Source organism: Rana temporaria, chromosome 3 (genome assembly GCF_905171775.1).
Source record: "Rana temporaria chromosome 3, aRanTem1.1, whole genome shotgun sequence".
Lineage (NCBI taxonomy): Eukaryota > Metazoa > Chordata > Amphibia > Anura > Ranidae > Rana > Rana temporaria.
Window position 1 is genome coordinate 459,164,047 of NC_053491.1, and position 16,993 is coordinate 459,181,039.

Genomic DNA, 16,993 nt, shown 5'->3' on the forward strand with positions numbered 1-16,993 from the left:
CCTTTGATCGCCCCCTAGTGTTTATACCTTCCCTGCCAGCAAATTTGTAACAGTAATCAGTGCATTTTTATAGCACTGATTGCTAAATAAATGTAAATGATGCCAAAAATGTGTCCGCCATAATGTCGCATTCACGATAAAAAAAAATAATAATCACAGATCGCCACCATTACTAGCACAAAAAAAGAAAATAATAAAAAAAAGCTTTAAATCTATCCCCTATTTTGTAAACGCTATAACTTTTGCACAAACCAATTAATATACGCTTATTGCGATTTTTGTTACCAAAAATATGTGGAAGAATACGTATCGGCCTAAACTGAGAATACATTTTTTTTTTTAAGGGAAAAAAAAAAAAAATGGGGATATTTATTATAGCAAAAAATATTGGCCCGGATTCACAAAGCACTTGCGCCGACGTATCTCCAGATATGCCACGTAAGTGCAAATATGCGGCGTCGTATCTGTGCGCCGTACCCACAAACTAAGATACGCCTAAAAACAGGCTTCATTCCACCGACGTAACTTGCCTACGCCGGCGTAGAGTGGGCGCATATTTACGCTGGACGCATGTGGCGCTCCCATTGATTTTCGATTCAAATATGCAAATGAGGGAGATACGCCGATTCACAAACGTACGTGCGGCCGACGCAGGCTACGAGTGGTGCGCGCAAGTTGTACGTCCGGCGTAAAGTTAGGCCCCATAAAGGAGGTGTAACACAGCAACAGACGTGCAAAGGGCTGCACCAAGGAATACAAGCCGGCGCATTTTACGTAGTTTACGTTGGTCGTGAATATGACTAGGCGTAGGTTACGTTCACGCCGTAGGCAGTGATCCGGCGTATCTTAGGCAGTTGTTCCGACGTGTTTGTGAACATGCGCACTGGGATGCGTCCATGGGACGGCGCATGCGCCGTTCGTTATACGTATGTGTCTGGCGCTCGACCCATCATTTGCATGGGGTCAAGCCTCCACCTACGCCGGCTTACGCCTAGGAAACGCAGCGCAGTTTTGGGAGCAAGTGCTCTGTGAATTTCATGCTTGCCTCTCTGCGCTACGTCGGCGTAGCGTACAGGACATACGCTAAGGCGGCATAAATGTGCGCTGCTGTCTGTGAATCCGGGCCCTTGTGTTTATTGTGTATAGCATTTTTTTTTTGTTTATAGCACAAAAAATAAAAATCGCAGAGATGATCAAATAACACCAAAAGAAAGCTCTATTTGTGGGGAAAAAAGGACATCAATTTAGTTTGGGTACAGCGTCGCACAATTGTCAGTTAAAGCGACGCAGTGCCGAAAAAAAAATGGCCTGGTCATTGAGCAGCCAATTCTTCCGGGGCTTAAGTGGTTAAGGGGGTAAAACCTTTGGGGGCTGAAATGGTTAGGAAGAGGTCAGGGGCAGTTTTTTCTCTGTTGCAGTGCTACAGCAGAGGGAGACATTTCTGGGAATGTCAGACACCTGACCTCAACTGAGTGACATGAGTCCTTCTGCTGCATGGTTTTGCATGCTGTCCAAGCCAGTGGCGGTGCGTCCATAAAGGGCGCAGGAGCGCCGCCCCCTCTCTCCTGCACCGCTCTATTACCATAGATAGATTCATGCAATGCATGAATCCATCTATCTATGGTCGCCACTGCCGCCCCCTATTCCGGTGCCTGGCCCATTTTTTGAGTGCAGGGCACCTGAATTACACCGGCGGGGGTGTTTTTTGGAAGCATCCGATTAGAGCCGTAGACTCCAATTAGCGCCCAAAAAAAAGTGATCAGCGGGCGCCACGCTGGGCGCTCGCTGTTCACTCAGCTGTGTGTTAGCAAACCGAAGGAATTTGCTTTGCTAACACTGAATCCGCCTCTCAGCCAATCAGGTTGCCGGGTCTGTTACCGGACCCGATTGGCTGAAACGTCAGGTGCTGTGATTGGACGCCTGAGAGAGGACGGAAGAAGACATGGAGGACGTGCAGGAGACCGCCGCCGACCCACTCTGAGACAGGTAAGTGCCAGGCAGCATCTGATGGGGCACAGTATCTGCGATTAATGGGCACACTAGCAGCATCTGATGGGGCACACTGGCAGCATTTGATGGGGCAGAGTAGCGGCAATTGATGGGCACACTGGAAGCATCTGATGGGGCAGAGTAGCTGCAATTGATGGGACAATAGCAGCATCTGATGGGGCACAGTAGCGGCACCTGATGGGCACAATGGCAGCACCTGATGGGCACAATGGCAGCACCTGATGGGGAACAGTAGCGGCAATTGATCGGCACACTGGCAGCAATTGATGGGGCACAGTTGCGGCAATTGATGAGCACAATGGCAGCAATTGATGGGGCACAGTTGCGGCAATTGATGAGCACAATGGCAGCAATTGATGGGGCACAGTTGCGGCAATTGATGAGCACAATGGCAGCATCTGATGGGGCACACTAGCGGCAATTGATGGGCACACTGGCAGCATTTGATGGGCACACTGATTGATGGTCATTTGGTGGGGCACACTGGTGGCAATTGATGGGTACAGTGCCATTTGATGGGCAATTTATGTTTTTTTTTCAGTTTGTTTGCGCCCCCCCCCCCCCCCCAAAATAATTGAGCACAAGTGGTCACTGATATCTTCGGCACAGCTTCTGATTGGGAGCCAGTAGGATGTGCTCCTGATCATGTGGACACTGCAGAAGGTGGCATGAAGGAGCTAACCATACAAAGAATAAAAACCATAGACAAAATGATCCACTCACCTTTTCGGGAAATGGATCCCCAGAAGCTGTATGGTTAGTCCAATGGCCATCAGCACGACAAGGCCAAACCCCATCACTTGTATCCGGCAAACTTGACCCAACCTCATTCTCCTGCAAACAACAAATGAGCACATGTGAGATTTAAAGGCAGAGAGGCTGCACATGTTTCAAATTCCAGTTAAGGTGGAGGCCTAATTATAGGCTGTTCAAGTGATTGGAGGCCAATGCAGATGTGGCTTCAGAACGCGCAGGATCTTCCCCCAGAGGGGATAGGGATATTAATCACCCCATACAGCTGTTTAAACAGAAATGGTCAAATTGTCCTGAAAATGAATGTTGTGCCTTGCACATTTTTAATTGCTTGCTCTGCTGTGATGGCCATTTTTCATAGACCTGATTTATATAAAGCTCCCTATAGACAGTGCAATCAACATCTTTACAAGCTGACCTTCCAGATGTATTTTCTTGAGGGTGAGAACATCAAGGGCCATATTCGGAGTAAAGTTACGATGGAGTATCTCAGGATACTCCATCGTATCTCCCTTTTTTGGCCCGCGTATCTATGCGAGTGATTCTTAGAATCATTTTCACATAGATACACTTAAGATCCGCCATGTGTAAGTCACTTACACTGTCGGATCTTAAATGTAATTACCCAGCCGGCCGCTAGGTGGCGTTTACGTTCAGGTCTCATTTGTTTATGCAAATGAGCCTGATACGCCGATTCCCGAACGAATTCGCGTCGCGTAACCGTCGCTAACGTCGTTTGCGTAAGCGTAAGGTTACCCCTGCTATATGAGGGGTAACCGTACGCCAGTCCCACGTACGCCATGTTAAGTATGGCGTCGGGTCCGCGTCGTCTTTTCCCGTCGGGTACGTCGTTTCCCTAAGTCGTTCTTGAATACGACTTTACATCAATGACGCACACGTCGGCGTCATTGACGTTTTCCGCCGAGAACTGGAGCATGCGCACTGGGCTATTTTAAGCCCGGCGCATGCGCAGTTCGTTCGAATCGGGGGCGCGCTTAATTTAAATACAAGCCGCCCCCTTGGAGTTATGCGGGGATACGACACTACGCCGCCCCAAACTACGGAGCAAGTGTTTGGGGAATACAGCACTTGCTCCTGTAGGTTGGGGCGGCGGAGTGTAAATGGCTTACGCGACGCCCGCCCGAAACCTACGGGAATATGGCCCCCTGTGCCTGTATCTCAGCTGAACAAGAGAACACCCATATTTACTCCAAGCATAAGCACGCTCTAGTCATTTAGGCACACCTCCTAACTTTTTGAGATGGGAATGAGGGACACCTATCAGTAAAAGTATGCAGGCATAGGACACACCCCTGACCACGCCCCTTAAAGGAGAATTGTACAAAAAACAAGATTGGTTAAACCCACAGGTGCTTTTTTTACCACTACTATTGCTTTATATTGGCTCTTGGAATTTACAAAAGCAGCAATTTAGATATTAGATGGAAGGTTTTGCATTGGAAAACACTTTTTGATAGATAAATTGTGCATTTTATATAGATCAAACTGAAATGAGGAAAATGAGGGACAGAGGGACATTGCTCCAAATCAGGGACAGTCCCTCAAAATCAGGGACAGTTGGGAGCTATGATTTAGGGGACATTTACACTTCTACCACCCCCTCTGAAAAACCATCCGCACTGTACTGCTGTTCAGAAGTTTGTGGCAGATGGTTATATTTTGCCTCTTGGATGTCTGTTTTAACCCCCAAAAATCCTGCAAAACTGCAGTGCAGCCGAGTGCCTAACATGCAGTGTCAGGGTGGTTATGGCCAGTGCCGATCCTGACCTCCCTGGGGCCCTAAGCAAAATGACATGGCACATTAAAAATGAGAAGCAGGGGGGCGCTGACGGCAGTGACATGTCACATTAAAGCGGGGGTTCACCCTTAGAGGGCACTTTTTCCCCTTAGATTCCTGCTCGTTTTTACTAGGGGAATCGGCAATTTGTTTTAAAATATGTGCAGTACTTACCCGTTTACGAGATGCATCCTCTCCGTCGCTTCCGGGTATGGGCTGCGGGAATGGGTCGTTCCTTCTTGATTGACAGTCTTCCGAGAGGCTTCCGACGGTCGCATCCATCGCGTCACGATTTTCCGAAAGAAGCCGAAGGTCGGTGCGCAGGCGCAGTATAGAGCCGCACCGACGTTCGGCTTCTTTCGGCTACGAGTGACGCAATGGATGCGACCGTCGGAAGCCTGTCAATCAAGAAGGAACGCCCGCTCCCGAAGACCCATACCCGGAAGCGACGGAAGAAGATGCAGCTCGAAAACGGGTAAGTACGGATCATATTTTAATACAAATAGCCGATTCCCCTAGACCGAACGAGCAGGAAGCTAAGGGGAGAAAATTTTTTTTTTTAGAAATGGGTGAACTCCCGCTTTAAAGAAAGTTGAGAAGCGGGGGGAGGGGGTGTTCTGCTGTCAGAAATGACTCAGCCAGCGAGTTTAGAAGTGGGGTTAGGGGGCGAAAATGACTTCTCACCAGGCGGGCCTCTAGTAATTTGGGGGGCCCTTTGCAGCTTTGCGGGGCCCTAAGCGGCTTGCATAGGGAGGATCGGCCCTGGTTATGGCGCATTAGACCCGTGCAATTCATTTCGGTCCCAATATAAATTTAGACACATTTTTGGTTATTCTGAGATTCCGATGTTTCCCCAATCTCCGAATGAATTAGTAACGAATTTAGTTTAGTTTCGTATATTAATTCCCTAACAAAAAAATCTAAATTTTTCGAATAATTCGAATTTGGATCGGTCGAAAAATGATCAACTGATTCGAATTCTGTGTGAAGAACAGTTGGTTGTTAAGGAGTGGGTCGGGAAGCCGGCTGCCACGTCCTGAAGGCCTTGTACACACGAGGAGACATGTCCGATGAAAAAGGTCCACGGACCGTTTTCATTGGACATGTCTCCTGGGAGCTTTTGTTCTGATGTGTGTACACACCATCAGACCAAAATCCCTGCGGACAGAGAACGCGGTGACGTAGAAGACACTGACGTTCTCAAACACGGAAGTGCAATGCTTCCACGCATGCGTCGAATCAATACGACGCATGCGCAAGATTTCGGTCCGCTGGTTAGACGTACTGACCAGCGGACATGTCCGATGAGTCGTACTAACCATCGGACATGTCCAACGGACAGGTTTCCAGCGGACAAGTTTCTTAGCATGCTAAGAAACTTTTGTCCGCTGGAAACCTGTCCGCTAGGCCAGGAAACCTGTCCGATAGGCCCTACACACGACCGAACATGTCCGATGAAACTGTTCCGCGGACCAGTTTCATCGGACATGTTCGGTTGTGTGTACGGGGCCTAACAATCGATGACTTATCAGCTGTCATGAAAATGCAGAGAAAAAACATTGTGGGGTCCCCCCTAAATCCATGCTAGACCCTTATTCTAGCATGCAGACCAGCAAGCCAGGAAAGGGGGGGACAAACGAGTGGCCCCCCCAAAGCACATTTTCCCCATGTTGATTGGGACAAGGGCTTCTTCCTCAAAACCCTGGCCCAATGGTTGTGTGGGTGTGGGAGGTGACTTATGGAAATCAGGAAGCCCCCTTTAACAAGGGGGCCCCCAGATTCTTCTCCCCCCCATGTGAATGTGTGGGTAGGTGCAGTGTGGTGCTATGAGCAGAAAACAAGCAGAAATGTATTGTAATAGAAGCTCAGCAAAACACAACAGGCCTGGCGGGAAGGGAACTCGACCAGGAACACTCCACAGCGATGCGACAGAAGATTGTAGTCTTAGGGAAGCCGATATCTGACTCAAGGAGCAGAGTGTGGCCTGGCTGGTCCGTACTCAAATGGGGAAGTTTCCAGGAAGGATGGCGTGTCGCTGCACTTTCCCTACTCCTTTGGAATCTTTCGCTGATGCCAAGCACTATCCCTGACACATGGGTGTTCACTCGCAAAATGCGCACCAAACTTTTCACTTGGGCCCAATTGCTGACTCATAACTGAAGCATAGTAAACCGTGTTCATTCATAATTGTGTTTACTATGCTTCAGTTTGTGAATGAACAGGAAGCTCCGTACAAAGCTATTCCTGTCCATTCATTCTGTGTGTGCAGCGAGGGGATAGAGATTGAGGGCTGTGTCCTTAATCTTTTTTTACTGTCTCAAAGGTAAAAATTTAGAGGTCTGTTTAAATACCTGATACCTCATCAAAGCCCCCCAACAAGGATCCTAAAAAAATAGTAAAAAATTTAATTGTAAAACATAAATAAATAATAAATAAAATGGTATTTAAAAAAAATATATATATAAAACGACTGACACCAGTGGCGGAACTACCAGGGTCACACTTGCAACTGGGCCCTGGCATTACGTCACCATGGGGGGACCTGGCTGGGGGTCAGGGGGGCTCTTTATGGTTTCCTGAAGGTTCTAGTTACGCTTCTGAGTCTATACATTCATGTCCTTATCAGTGTTGCCAACCTACCAGATTGAAATTTACTGGCACAACACCTGAAATTTACTGGCACAGCCAAGTTTTTACTGGCATTTCACAAAAGTTACTAAATAAAATTTTTAGGTGCAAATAGCAATATGATTTAAGGTAAAAAAAACATATTTTTGTTATATTTGGCAAATTATTTTGTCACATCATACCCTGCCTCCATCCCCCTCTGCCACCAATACCCGCTGCCTTTACCCCCCTCTTCGGTGGAACAATCTCCCCCTGCCTTCAACCTCACCAGGCCTCCAATCTCCCCCTGCTTCCAATCTCCCCCAGGCCCCCTGCCTCCATCGTCCCCGGCCTCCATCGTCCCCTGCCTCCATCCCCCTCTGCGGTGCCACCAACAACCCCTGTCTCCATCCCCCACCCTCTGCGGTGCCACCAACTCCCTCTGCGGTGCCACCAACACCCCCTGCCACTAACACCCCCTGCCTCCAATCTCCCCCTGCCTCCATTAACCCCCTACCTCCATCGTCCCCCTCTGCGGTGCCACCATCACCCCCTGCCTCCATCACCTGATGTCACTGTTGCCTGGGCTGTCTGTCACTCTGTCCGTCCCTGACTCCCCTGTGAACTTTGTATTGCCTGGATGCAGCAGGCTCCTCCATCCGCCACTGCCGCGTGCTGCTCAGCCTCCGAGTCCTGACTCCTGCTCCAGTGCTGTGCTCCTCCGACCTCCTGGCTCCTGGTTAGTTGCAGATTTAAAATTCTGACGCGCACACGCCTGTCGAGATGTCCTAGTACATCACTCGCTGGCGCTGCGCGGCACAGCCTCTGTGAAATCCGCCAGCTGAATACAGCATGTTTGGCTCAGCTCGGCAAGCTCCAGAACTGCGCATGCGCAGTTCCAAGCCAAACCGATCTCGGCTATTTTTACTGGCACATTCCCACAACAACGGACATTTACGGACGGGGAAAAAAGTGCCCGTTTTTATGGACTGTCTGTAAAAATACGGACGGTTGGCAACACTGGTCCTTATAAGTTACTGTTTATGGTAGCCATGAAGATAACATTTTTAGGACAAGAAAAATAAATTATGGTTATTTTGAAAAAGGATAGTCCTGTTGCACCACATCTGCTGCCTCCAACACAGATCTCTCGGGTGGCAAGGGAGCAGCAGAATACAGAAGTTGACTGTTCTCCTCTTACCCTTTGCCCGGTGTCGTGAATGCTGGGCACTTCTATTTAACATCCTCCTGATGGTCGGCCCTCCGAAAGAGTGTAAATCATCGTTCGGGAGAGATCACCGCGGAGGTGGAGGCCCCGTGGTCGGAGGTTCTCTCCTCCGAGGAAAACGAAGGGCCAGAGGCCTCGGATGATGGAAGTACCGTCCGCTCGTCCACTAAAGTCTCGCTACCGGCTGCCTTGATCGTTTACCCCCAGGAGGTAAGCCCATTGGACGGGATAGGGGAACTCAGTGACTTTGTGGCCTGCACGGCGTGCATACAGGCCGAGACCACCCACGAGGCTGTATCGGTTGGCGCGGCCCTCCTCCAATGTGTGCCAGCTGGAGAAAGATCTCAGCAGCCTATCGACTGGAAGGCAATACGGAGATCCGTTCGGCCTGTTTAGGCCACTGCTTCGCTGACATACCTCCCCGCTGGAGCGGAGGATTCTTCTGATCCTGAATTCTGGTCGGGCGACTCTACCATAGAAGGCAATGACCTGCCCGACCATTTGTTTGAGCCGCGATTCCCTGAGCAACAGGGTTTTTGGGAATGTTGGAGCTCCACGAAGAGGAGAAGGAAGAAGCGCCCTGCTTGGAGGAGTGCATCTTGCGGGCCCAGTGGCCCATGTCTACCTTGAGGAGCCGGTGAGTCTGTGTGTTTTTTTTTTTTGACTCACCGTTCCTCCAACCTGGGACATGCTGTCCTATGCAGGGTGACTGATGTTCCCGTTGCCGGGCCCTGTTTCGTGTGACTGGGTGAGTTTGCCTGGCTTGGGCGCTCACCCAAAGGGGAAGGTTACGGACAAGTATGCCCCCACTCTGTTTGAATTTTTCTTTCCGGTTTCCCCTTTCCCCCCTGCTCCTCCAGAACCACATAAACTTTTGTGCAGAACTCTTGGGAAGGGTTGGGTTCAGTCAGTTAGAGTGGGGACTTCTAAGCAGCAGCTCTGGAACATTCAGCGAGAAAAAAAAAGAAAGAAGGAAAATAATGTTTTTTTTTTCATATTTTTGTTCACTTCTCTTTGCTGCTACTTCTGCACTTTTGATTTTTAAATTACTGCAGTACCAGCGCGCTGACCACTAGGGGCAGTGTTTTGCACCGTTACTTTAACAAAAACAAAAAAAAAGGCTGTAAAGTTTTATTGTTTTAAAATTTTCTTGCATAGAAATGAGTATTTCTCTCACAGCACTTACACCTTAGGACTCCTTGGGAGGGAAGGAGGTTTTGTGCTTGGGCTCGCATGCACAGCCTCACTCCTGACCCTGGAGGTTATACATATATAAAAGATTATTTGATAATGCATATTGTAAATTTGTTTTGTATGCTTTTCTTATTTTCCTATACAGGATTTCTTTCTGGACCCACCTACTATCAAGCATTGCGGAGAATGGGCAGCTAGATAGATAGGGTTGTGTATGTTGCAGGTCCTATGCCATTTTAGAATGTTGTAATACAATGTGTGAATTCTGTCCTCCCTTCTTTTCCTCCTTTTTTCTATTTTTTTTTAGCAGGTATCAGGTCAGCATTCGGGCTCAAATGCTTTAGGACACTGGGGACCGTGTCAATTCAAGTGGGGGGAGTATGTAGCGCTCCTTTACTTTCAGTATGGGCGCTACGCTAAAGTTAGTGGGGAATGGGAGAGTTACTTTGCTCCCATTCTGAATTTGTTAAAATTGGGACTTCTGTCACTCTGGACGTCCACTGGGTCAGTCTTTGCTCCCGGGATGCAATACCATCCCTGGCCAGCAGTTGGCACCAGAGGGGTTCTGGCAGAGCAACTTTCCCCAGCAGTCAATCAGAGAAGTTTCTCCCTTGCAAGGCATGCTGGGGAGGGGTATATCTGTGACAGGTGTCATGTGCTAACCAAGTTTTAGCGTGGGTCCCAGTTCCAGGTGCGGCATCCACCTTCAGGGTGAGCGCATCCATGCACCCCGCCAGCGAGGCCCACCAGGCCAGAATTGCAGTCTACATAAACCCTCATCCTGAGGTAAAAAGGGACTCCAGTGACTTACTGGGTTCCCGGTTCTATTGAAAGGATCCCAGGCTGGGTGTCGTTCGATTGGGGAGTCGGCTTGAGGGGAACCCGGAGGCAGGTTGTCCAACAGGGCTTGAGCAAACCAATCGGGGATCTGGTGACAGGTACATGCTGCTGTCACCCAGTGACCTATGCTACAAACCTACTGGGAGGATTCGCTCAATCTATCCATCTAGCTCACCTAAAAGTAATTGGCCTGTGGCAGAGGCCCTAGAGTCAGATCCGTGAGAGAGATCTGTTCCTCCCAAAAAATCCTAAGTGACACTTCGGCTGCCAGGCTTGTGAGAGGGGTCTGTCCGGGGGCACTTTACCAACTCCAACTAGAGTGGCGACGAATAACAGTTGGTACTTTATTGAGAAAGTACTGCTCAATTAATATCCGGGCCTGACACTGCAAGGTTCTTCTTTCTTCTTCATCAACCTGCTCTTCCCACTTAATGTTGATGTTGGCCGTGTTTGGCCTGGAATAAAGCATTGAAAAACTCTTTATTCACTGTCTAGACTTTCGCTCACTGCTTTGTTCTTCAACTGCACCCTTATGCCACATTAAGGTAACTCAATATGCCGATCCCAAAAACAAATCAGCAGCTCCTGCGGGGGTAGCGCTACACGTGGGGGCTCGTCCGGGATTCGGCTGTTACCAGTGGCAACAACAGAAGTGGGTGATTATTTACTAAAGAGCGAAGAGTGTCCGGTGTTGTGTACTACAACTGTCCGGCAGCGAGGGAGTTAACTTTGCATCGCTGAACTTGGGCGTACGTGTGGCATAGCACGCGCCTGCAACGTGTCCGAACCTTAGTAATCCTTTATGTTACCGGCCACTTCCTGTATATGGATTCTTCGGGTGGTGTGCGGGTATTCCGTCACTTCCTTGATGCCGCAATGTCTCCTGGGAGCTTTTGTCATTGTTCCCAGGAGACATTCCGGAGGTCTGCTACGAGTTATCGGGGGATTTAGAAAAAACTTGCTTAAAAAAACATGCGGTTTAGTAATTATGCATATGAGCGTATCATTTTTTTTTTTGGTGGGGGAGTGGATCTTGGGTGGGAGTTCCCACACTTTTTTCCCCAGGACTTGACCCCTGCTTACGCCATATTAAGGTAACTCAATATGCCGATCCCAAAAACAAATCAGCGGCTCCTGCAGGGGTAGCGCTACAGTAGCCTAAAGTGATTTTAAACCCTTACATAAAGCCAGTGAAGTGAAAACAGTAACCACTACAGTCCCAAGCCTATTTCTGATGCAAATGCCCAGAACGCAAGCAGCCTACAGCTTCTCTTCCACTAGTGTGAACGAGGTCCAAATCCCTTTTCTGAATTGAAATATCAATTTTCATTCCTAATTCAAAGTCAAATACCGCACATGCTCTGGCTATAATATAGTAAGAACAGGGGCATACCTCGGGAATCTGGTTTCGGATGCCTGATGGAATTTGGGACTTCAGCCAGTAATCTGGTTCCATGCGGGTTAATGTTATTTCAGACGTGCGCTCCTGGGAAAGTAGTTTGGATGGAGACGGGAACAAGTCTCAGCTTTCCCCTCCGTCTATTTTAGGCAACGTGCTCCTGTATCAGACCTCCAGCGTCTGCCTTTGCCATTTTATAAATCTATCATCACCCTCGTCTCATCCTTCCTCCTGTGCCTCGTCCTCGATCACTCCATCCTCGGGCTCCATAACTCCATCCAAACCCCAAAGCTGGATGGGCTCTATATTAAGGCTTTGGAGAAAAACCAGCTGCAGGCTAAGACGGTTTACACCATACTGCCAGAATGACTTCATTACGAGGGTGGAGGTTATTGCCGACATCTGTAGAAGCTGAGCGAAAGTATTTATAAGCAGAATAGTGGAAGAGAACATGTGCCTAACTGATGCGGAGAAAAGGAACTCAATGATCACCCATTCTAGCTGCACATACTCACCTTTATCCCTCAACTTTCCTCTGTCCTATTTGGCCGGTTTGCAGTTACCAGGTATGGGGGGCATGAGACCTCCTCCAATGGGACAACCCTGGTTATTGGTGATTGGCTGCTTACTCTCCCAGGGCTTTCATAGGTCAGTTAGAGATTTCCCCAGTCTTACAGCTCCAAGTCTCTGTCAGATTGGATGGAGAGCGTCTGTGAACAGCAATTTTCAAGTCTTGCCACAGATTCTCAATTGGATTTGGGTCTGGACTTTGACTGGACCATTCTAACACATGAATATGCTTTGATCTAAACTATTCCATTGTAGCTCTGGCTGTATGTTTAGGGTCGTTGTCCTGCTGGAAGGTGAACCTCCACCCCATTCTTAAGTATTTTGCAGACTCTAATGTCGCGTACACACGATCATTTTTCGGCATGTTTTTTTCAACTTCATCATTAAAAACGACGTTGCCCACACACCATCGTTTAAAAAAAATGATGAACAAAGCACGGTGACGTACAACACGTACAACGGCACTCTAAAGGGGAAGTTCTATTTGCCTTTGGGCTGGTTTAGCTGATTCCTTGTTAGTAAAAGACGATTTGCGCTTTTCTGTCTGTTACAGCGTGATGAATGTGCTTACTCCATTATGAACGGTAGTTTTACCTGAACGAGCGCTCCCATCTCATAAACTTGCTTCTGAGCATGCGTGGGTTTAAAACGTCATTTTAGCCCACACACTAACATTTTTTACAACCCAAAAAACGATGTGAAGCCCACACACGATCATTTTAAATGACGTTTTTAAAAACTTTGTTTTTTTTAATGCCGAAAAATGATCGTGTGTACGCGACATAACAGGTTTTCTTCTAAGATTGCCCTGTATCTGGCTCCTTCCATCTTCCTATCAACTCTGACCAGCTTCCCTGTCCCTGCTGAAGAAAAGCATCCCCACAACATGATGCTGCCACCACCATGTTTCACAGTGGGGATGGTGTGTTCAAAATGATGTGCAGTGTTAGTTTTTCACCACACAAAGCATTTTGCTTTTAGGCCAAAAAGTTCAATTTTAGTCTCATCTGACCAGAGCACCTTCTTCCACATGTTTGTTGTGTCCCATATATGGCTTCTCGCAAACGGAACTTCGTATGGCTTTCTTTCATCAATGTCTTTCTTCTTGATACTCTTCCGTAAAGGTCAGATTTGTGGAGTGCACAACTAATAGTTGTCCTGTGGACCTGAGCTGTGGATCTCTGCAGATCCTCCAGAGTTACCATGGACCTCTAAGCTGCTTCTCTAAAGAATGCTCTCCTTGCCCGGCCTGTCAGTTTAGGTGGACAGCCATGTCTTGGTAGGTTGGCAGTTGTGCCATACTCTTTCCATTTTTATTCCTGACCTGTCTGGTGTGTTCCTTGGCCTTCATGGTGCTGTTTGTTCACTAAGGTTCTCTAACAGAACAGCTGTATTTATACAGAGATTAAATTCCTCACAGATGGACTCTATTAAGTGACATCTGAAAGTAATTGGTTCCATCTCTCCCTCTTCCTCGCTACACTTCCGCTCTGTCCTTCCAACCCTGAGTTTTTCACAAGACCTCCGTCTGGGAGTCCTTCTGGGTAAAAAAAGAAAATGGTGGGGCCGGTTGCGCGGTCCGGGCATATTGCTATAATGTCTACCGCAGGGAGCTGTCGCGGATTTGTTGCGCGCGGCGGCGGCCTTCGGGCGTACCCCGGGGACGCGTGCACCATTTGGCGCTGGCGGTCCGCGGGGGGTGCCCGAAAGGAGGCAAGCGATGGCTTTAATACGTTGTGTTCTGTTATTGTGTAATTTATACATTGCGTGTACTGTGTGTACTACTTTTATTTATTTTTTTTCGGCCCGCGCGGCCTTGTCCCTGTTTTACAAAAAAAAAAAGAAAGCAATTGGTTCCACTAGATTCTAGTTAGGGGTATCAGAGTAAAGGGGGCTGAATTCAAATGGACGCCACACTTTTCAGATCCTTTTTCGTAAAAAAAAGAAATTAAAGCCATTTATCATTTTCCTTTTACATCACAATTATGTGCCACTTTATGTTGGTCTATCACATAAAATCTCAATAAAATACATTTACATTTTTAGCTGTAACATGGCAAAATGTGGAAAATTTCAAGGGCTATGAATACTTTTTTAAGGCACTGTTGAAATGAACACAGTGAGTGATCAGTATAGATCCCTAATTGTGTTCATTAAGAAAAGGAAGGGGCTGATAATGACATACTTACCGGACACTTCGTCCAATTGTGTGCTTGCAACTGCTGGCAGGAAGGAGAGTAGGGAAGCCAGAGGGGGAAGGGAGGTCTGAGCAGCAGGGGGAAACATATGGTGCAGAGTGAGGGTGACCGGTGCGGTGGTGGGCAATTACTGGAGCCAATCCCCTGTATGGCTCTTTCTGCTGCAGTTAAAGAAATCCGGCGGGAGGGAGAGGAGAAGAAGCCAGCTTTCAGCTGACAATCACCCTCCCTGCACAAATATGATTCACCCTGCTGCCTGGGCCCCTGGGTAAAAGAGGACCAGTGGTGCCCCCTTGTCCACAATCCTACTTACATTGCCTGTGGTCAACCTTTTCTCTGCCACAGATGAAAAACGTACATCTTTGTCAGTGAGGGGAGAAAGGATACAGCTCTAAAAGTTACTTATCCCTTGGCTTTGCTTCCGTCCCACTGGACCAAAAGGGTGCTGGCTATGCGCAGGTGCATTAGATAGGAAAAATTCCTGGACTGCCGCACTCCTAAAACGATGGGCTAGATTCAGAGAGAGTTACGCCGGCGTATCAGTAGATACGCCGTCGTAACTCTGAATCTACGCCGTCGTAAACGTAAGCGTATTCTGGAAACCAGATACGCTTAAATTAGGCTAAGATACGAGCGGCGTAAGTCTCTTACGCCGTCGTATCTTAGTTGCATATTTACGCTGGCTGCTAGGTGGCACTTTCGTCGTTTTCGATATGCGTAGAATATGCAAATGACCTAGATACGCCGATTCACAAATGTACGTACGCCCGGCGCTATTTTTTTACGTCGTTTACGTTAGGCTTTTACGGCGTACGCGTATTAGGAGGCGTACACAATGTTAAGTATGGCCGTCGTTCCTCTTAGGAGGCAAGTGCTTTGTGAATACAGCACTTGCCTCTCTGACTTACGGCGGTGTAGCGTAAATACGATACGCTGCGCCGCCGTAACAATGCGCGAAGCTAGCTGAATCTAGCCCGATGTCTTTATTGCAAATGAAATCCAAAAAACAAAAAACAACCAAAACAATGCATTTAAAATAAAGTGAACAAAAGCTACGAGTAAGCATCTTACGATGTGAAACATGTCAGCCATCTTTTTCCTTTTGTTTACTTTATTTTGATTGCATTGTTTTGGTTGTTTTTTGGATTTCATTTGCAATAAAGACATAGTTTTAGGAGTGCGGCAGTCCAGGACTTTTTCCTATCATATGTCAGTGAGGGGGCTGTATTATGCTACTGCTGGGTACTGCTGTCTCTTTCCCTGGCGACTGTGGCAACACAATAAAGTTGAGTGAAAAAAAAAGTGTAAAAAATGTAAGTTGCACCCACGCACCTAAGCCTTCCAAAAAATGGAAAGCCCCCTTCTACCTAAACAAACATATGAACATTAACGCAAGTGTTGTGGATGTCTACATATGAAAACGTTGCTAGCGCTGCACATATTACATATTACCATGCTAGCTGGAGGGAGAGCAATAATTCAAGAGCCAGAATTTACAGGTACAGTGGAACCTCGGATTGCGAGTAACGAGAAAGATTCAGGCCAAAGCAGTGTGCAGTACCGCTTTTAGCCTGAGGTGGGGGGGGGGGGGGGGCGCCGGAGCTGAATGGTGCTGATCGCAGCCGATCGTCGCCAATCGGAAATGCACGAAAAGGCCTGAGGACAGTTCGGCTGACCTCGGCAAACCTCGGAAAGGCTCTGCCGAGCTTTGCCAAGGTCAGCCGAACTGTCCTTAGGCCTTTCCGGCCATTTTCGAGGCTCTCCAGTGCCCCCCGCCTCTGGCTGCATGCGGTATTGCATGCCATTGAAATCATTGCGGAACACATTTTTTCTTCAATGGGGAAACTCGCTTTGATGTGCGAGTACTTTGGATTACGAGCCTTCCCCTTGAACGGATTATGCTCGTAATCCGAGGTTCCACTGTAACTCTAAACTGATGACCTGTAGTTTTTTTTTTTAACCACTTAAGGACCGCCTCCTGCAGATATACGTCGGCAGAATGGCACGGCTGGGCACAAGCACGTACCTGTACGTCCTCTTTAAGTGCCCAGCCGTGGGTCCGAAGCTCCGTGACCGTGGGTCCCGCGGACCTGATCGCCGCCGGAGTCCCGCGATCGGTCCCCGGAGCTGAAGAACGGGGAGAGCTGTGTGTAAACACAGCTTCCCCGTTCTTCACAGTGGCAGCTTCATTGATTGTGTGTTCCCTGATATAGGGAAACACGATCAATGACGTCACACGTCCAGCCCCGCCCCCCTACAGTTAGAAAAACATATGAGGTCACACTTAACCCCTACAGCAACCCCTAGTGGTTAACTCCCAAACTGAAATTGTCATTTTCACAGTAAACAATGCATTTTTATAGCATTTTTTGCTGTGAAAATTACTATGATCCCAA

At 48.0% G+C, this 16,993-nt stretch overlaps 1 protein-coding gene across 1 annotated transcript in view; it reads right to left on the bottom strand.

Moving 5' to 3' along the window:
• The window catches only part of LOC120933503 (galactose-3-O-sulfotransferase 4-like), an 83,642-nt gene that overhangs the window by 23,506 nt on the left and 43,143 nt on the right, over positions 1-16,993 (bottom strand). Inside the window, exon 2 of the mRNA XM_040346743.1 lies at positions 2,734-2,844. Within this exon, the coding sequence (XP_040202677.1) occupies positions 2,734-2,840 (107 nt within the window). The 5' untranslated portion in view covers positions 2,841-2,844. The remainder of the gene's footprint in view (positions 1-2,733; positions 2,845-16,993) is intronic.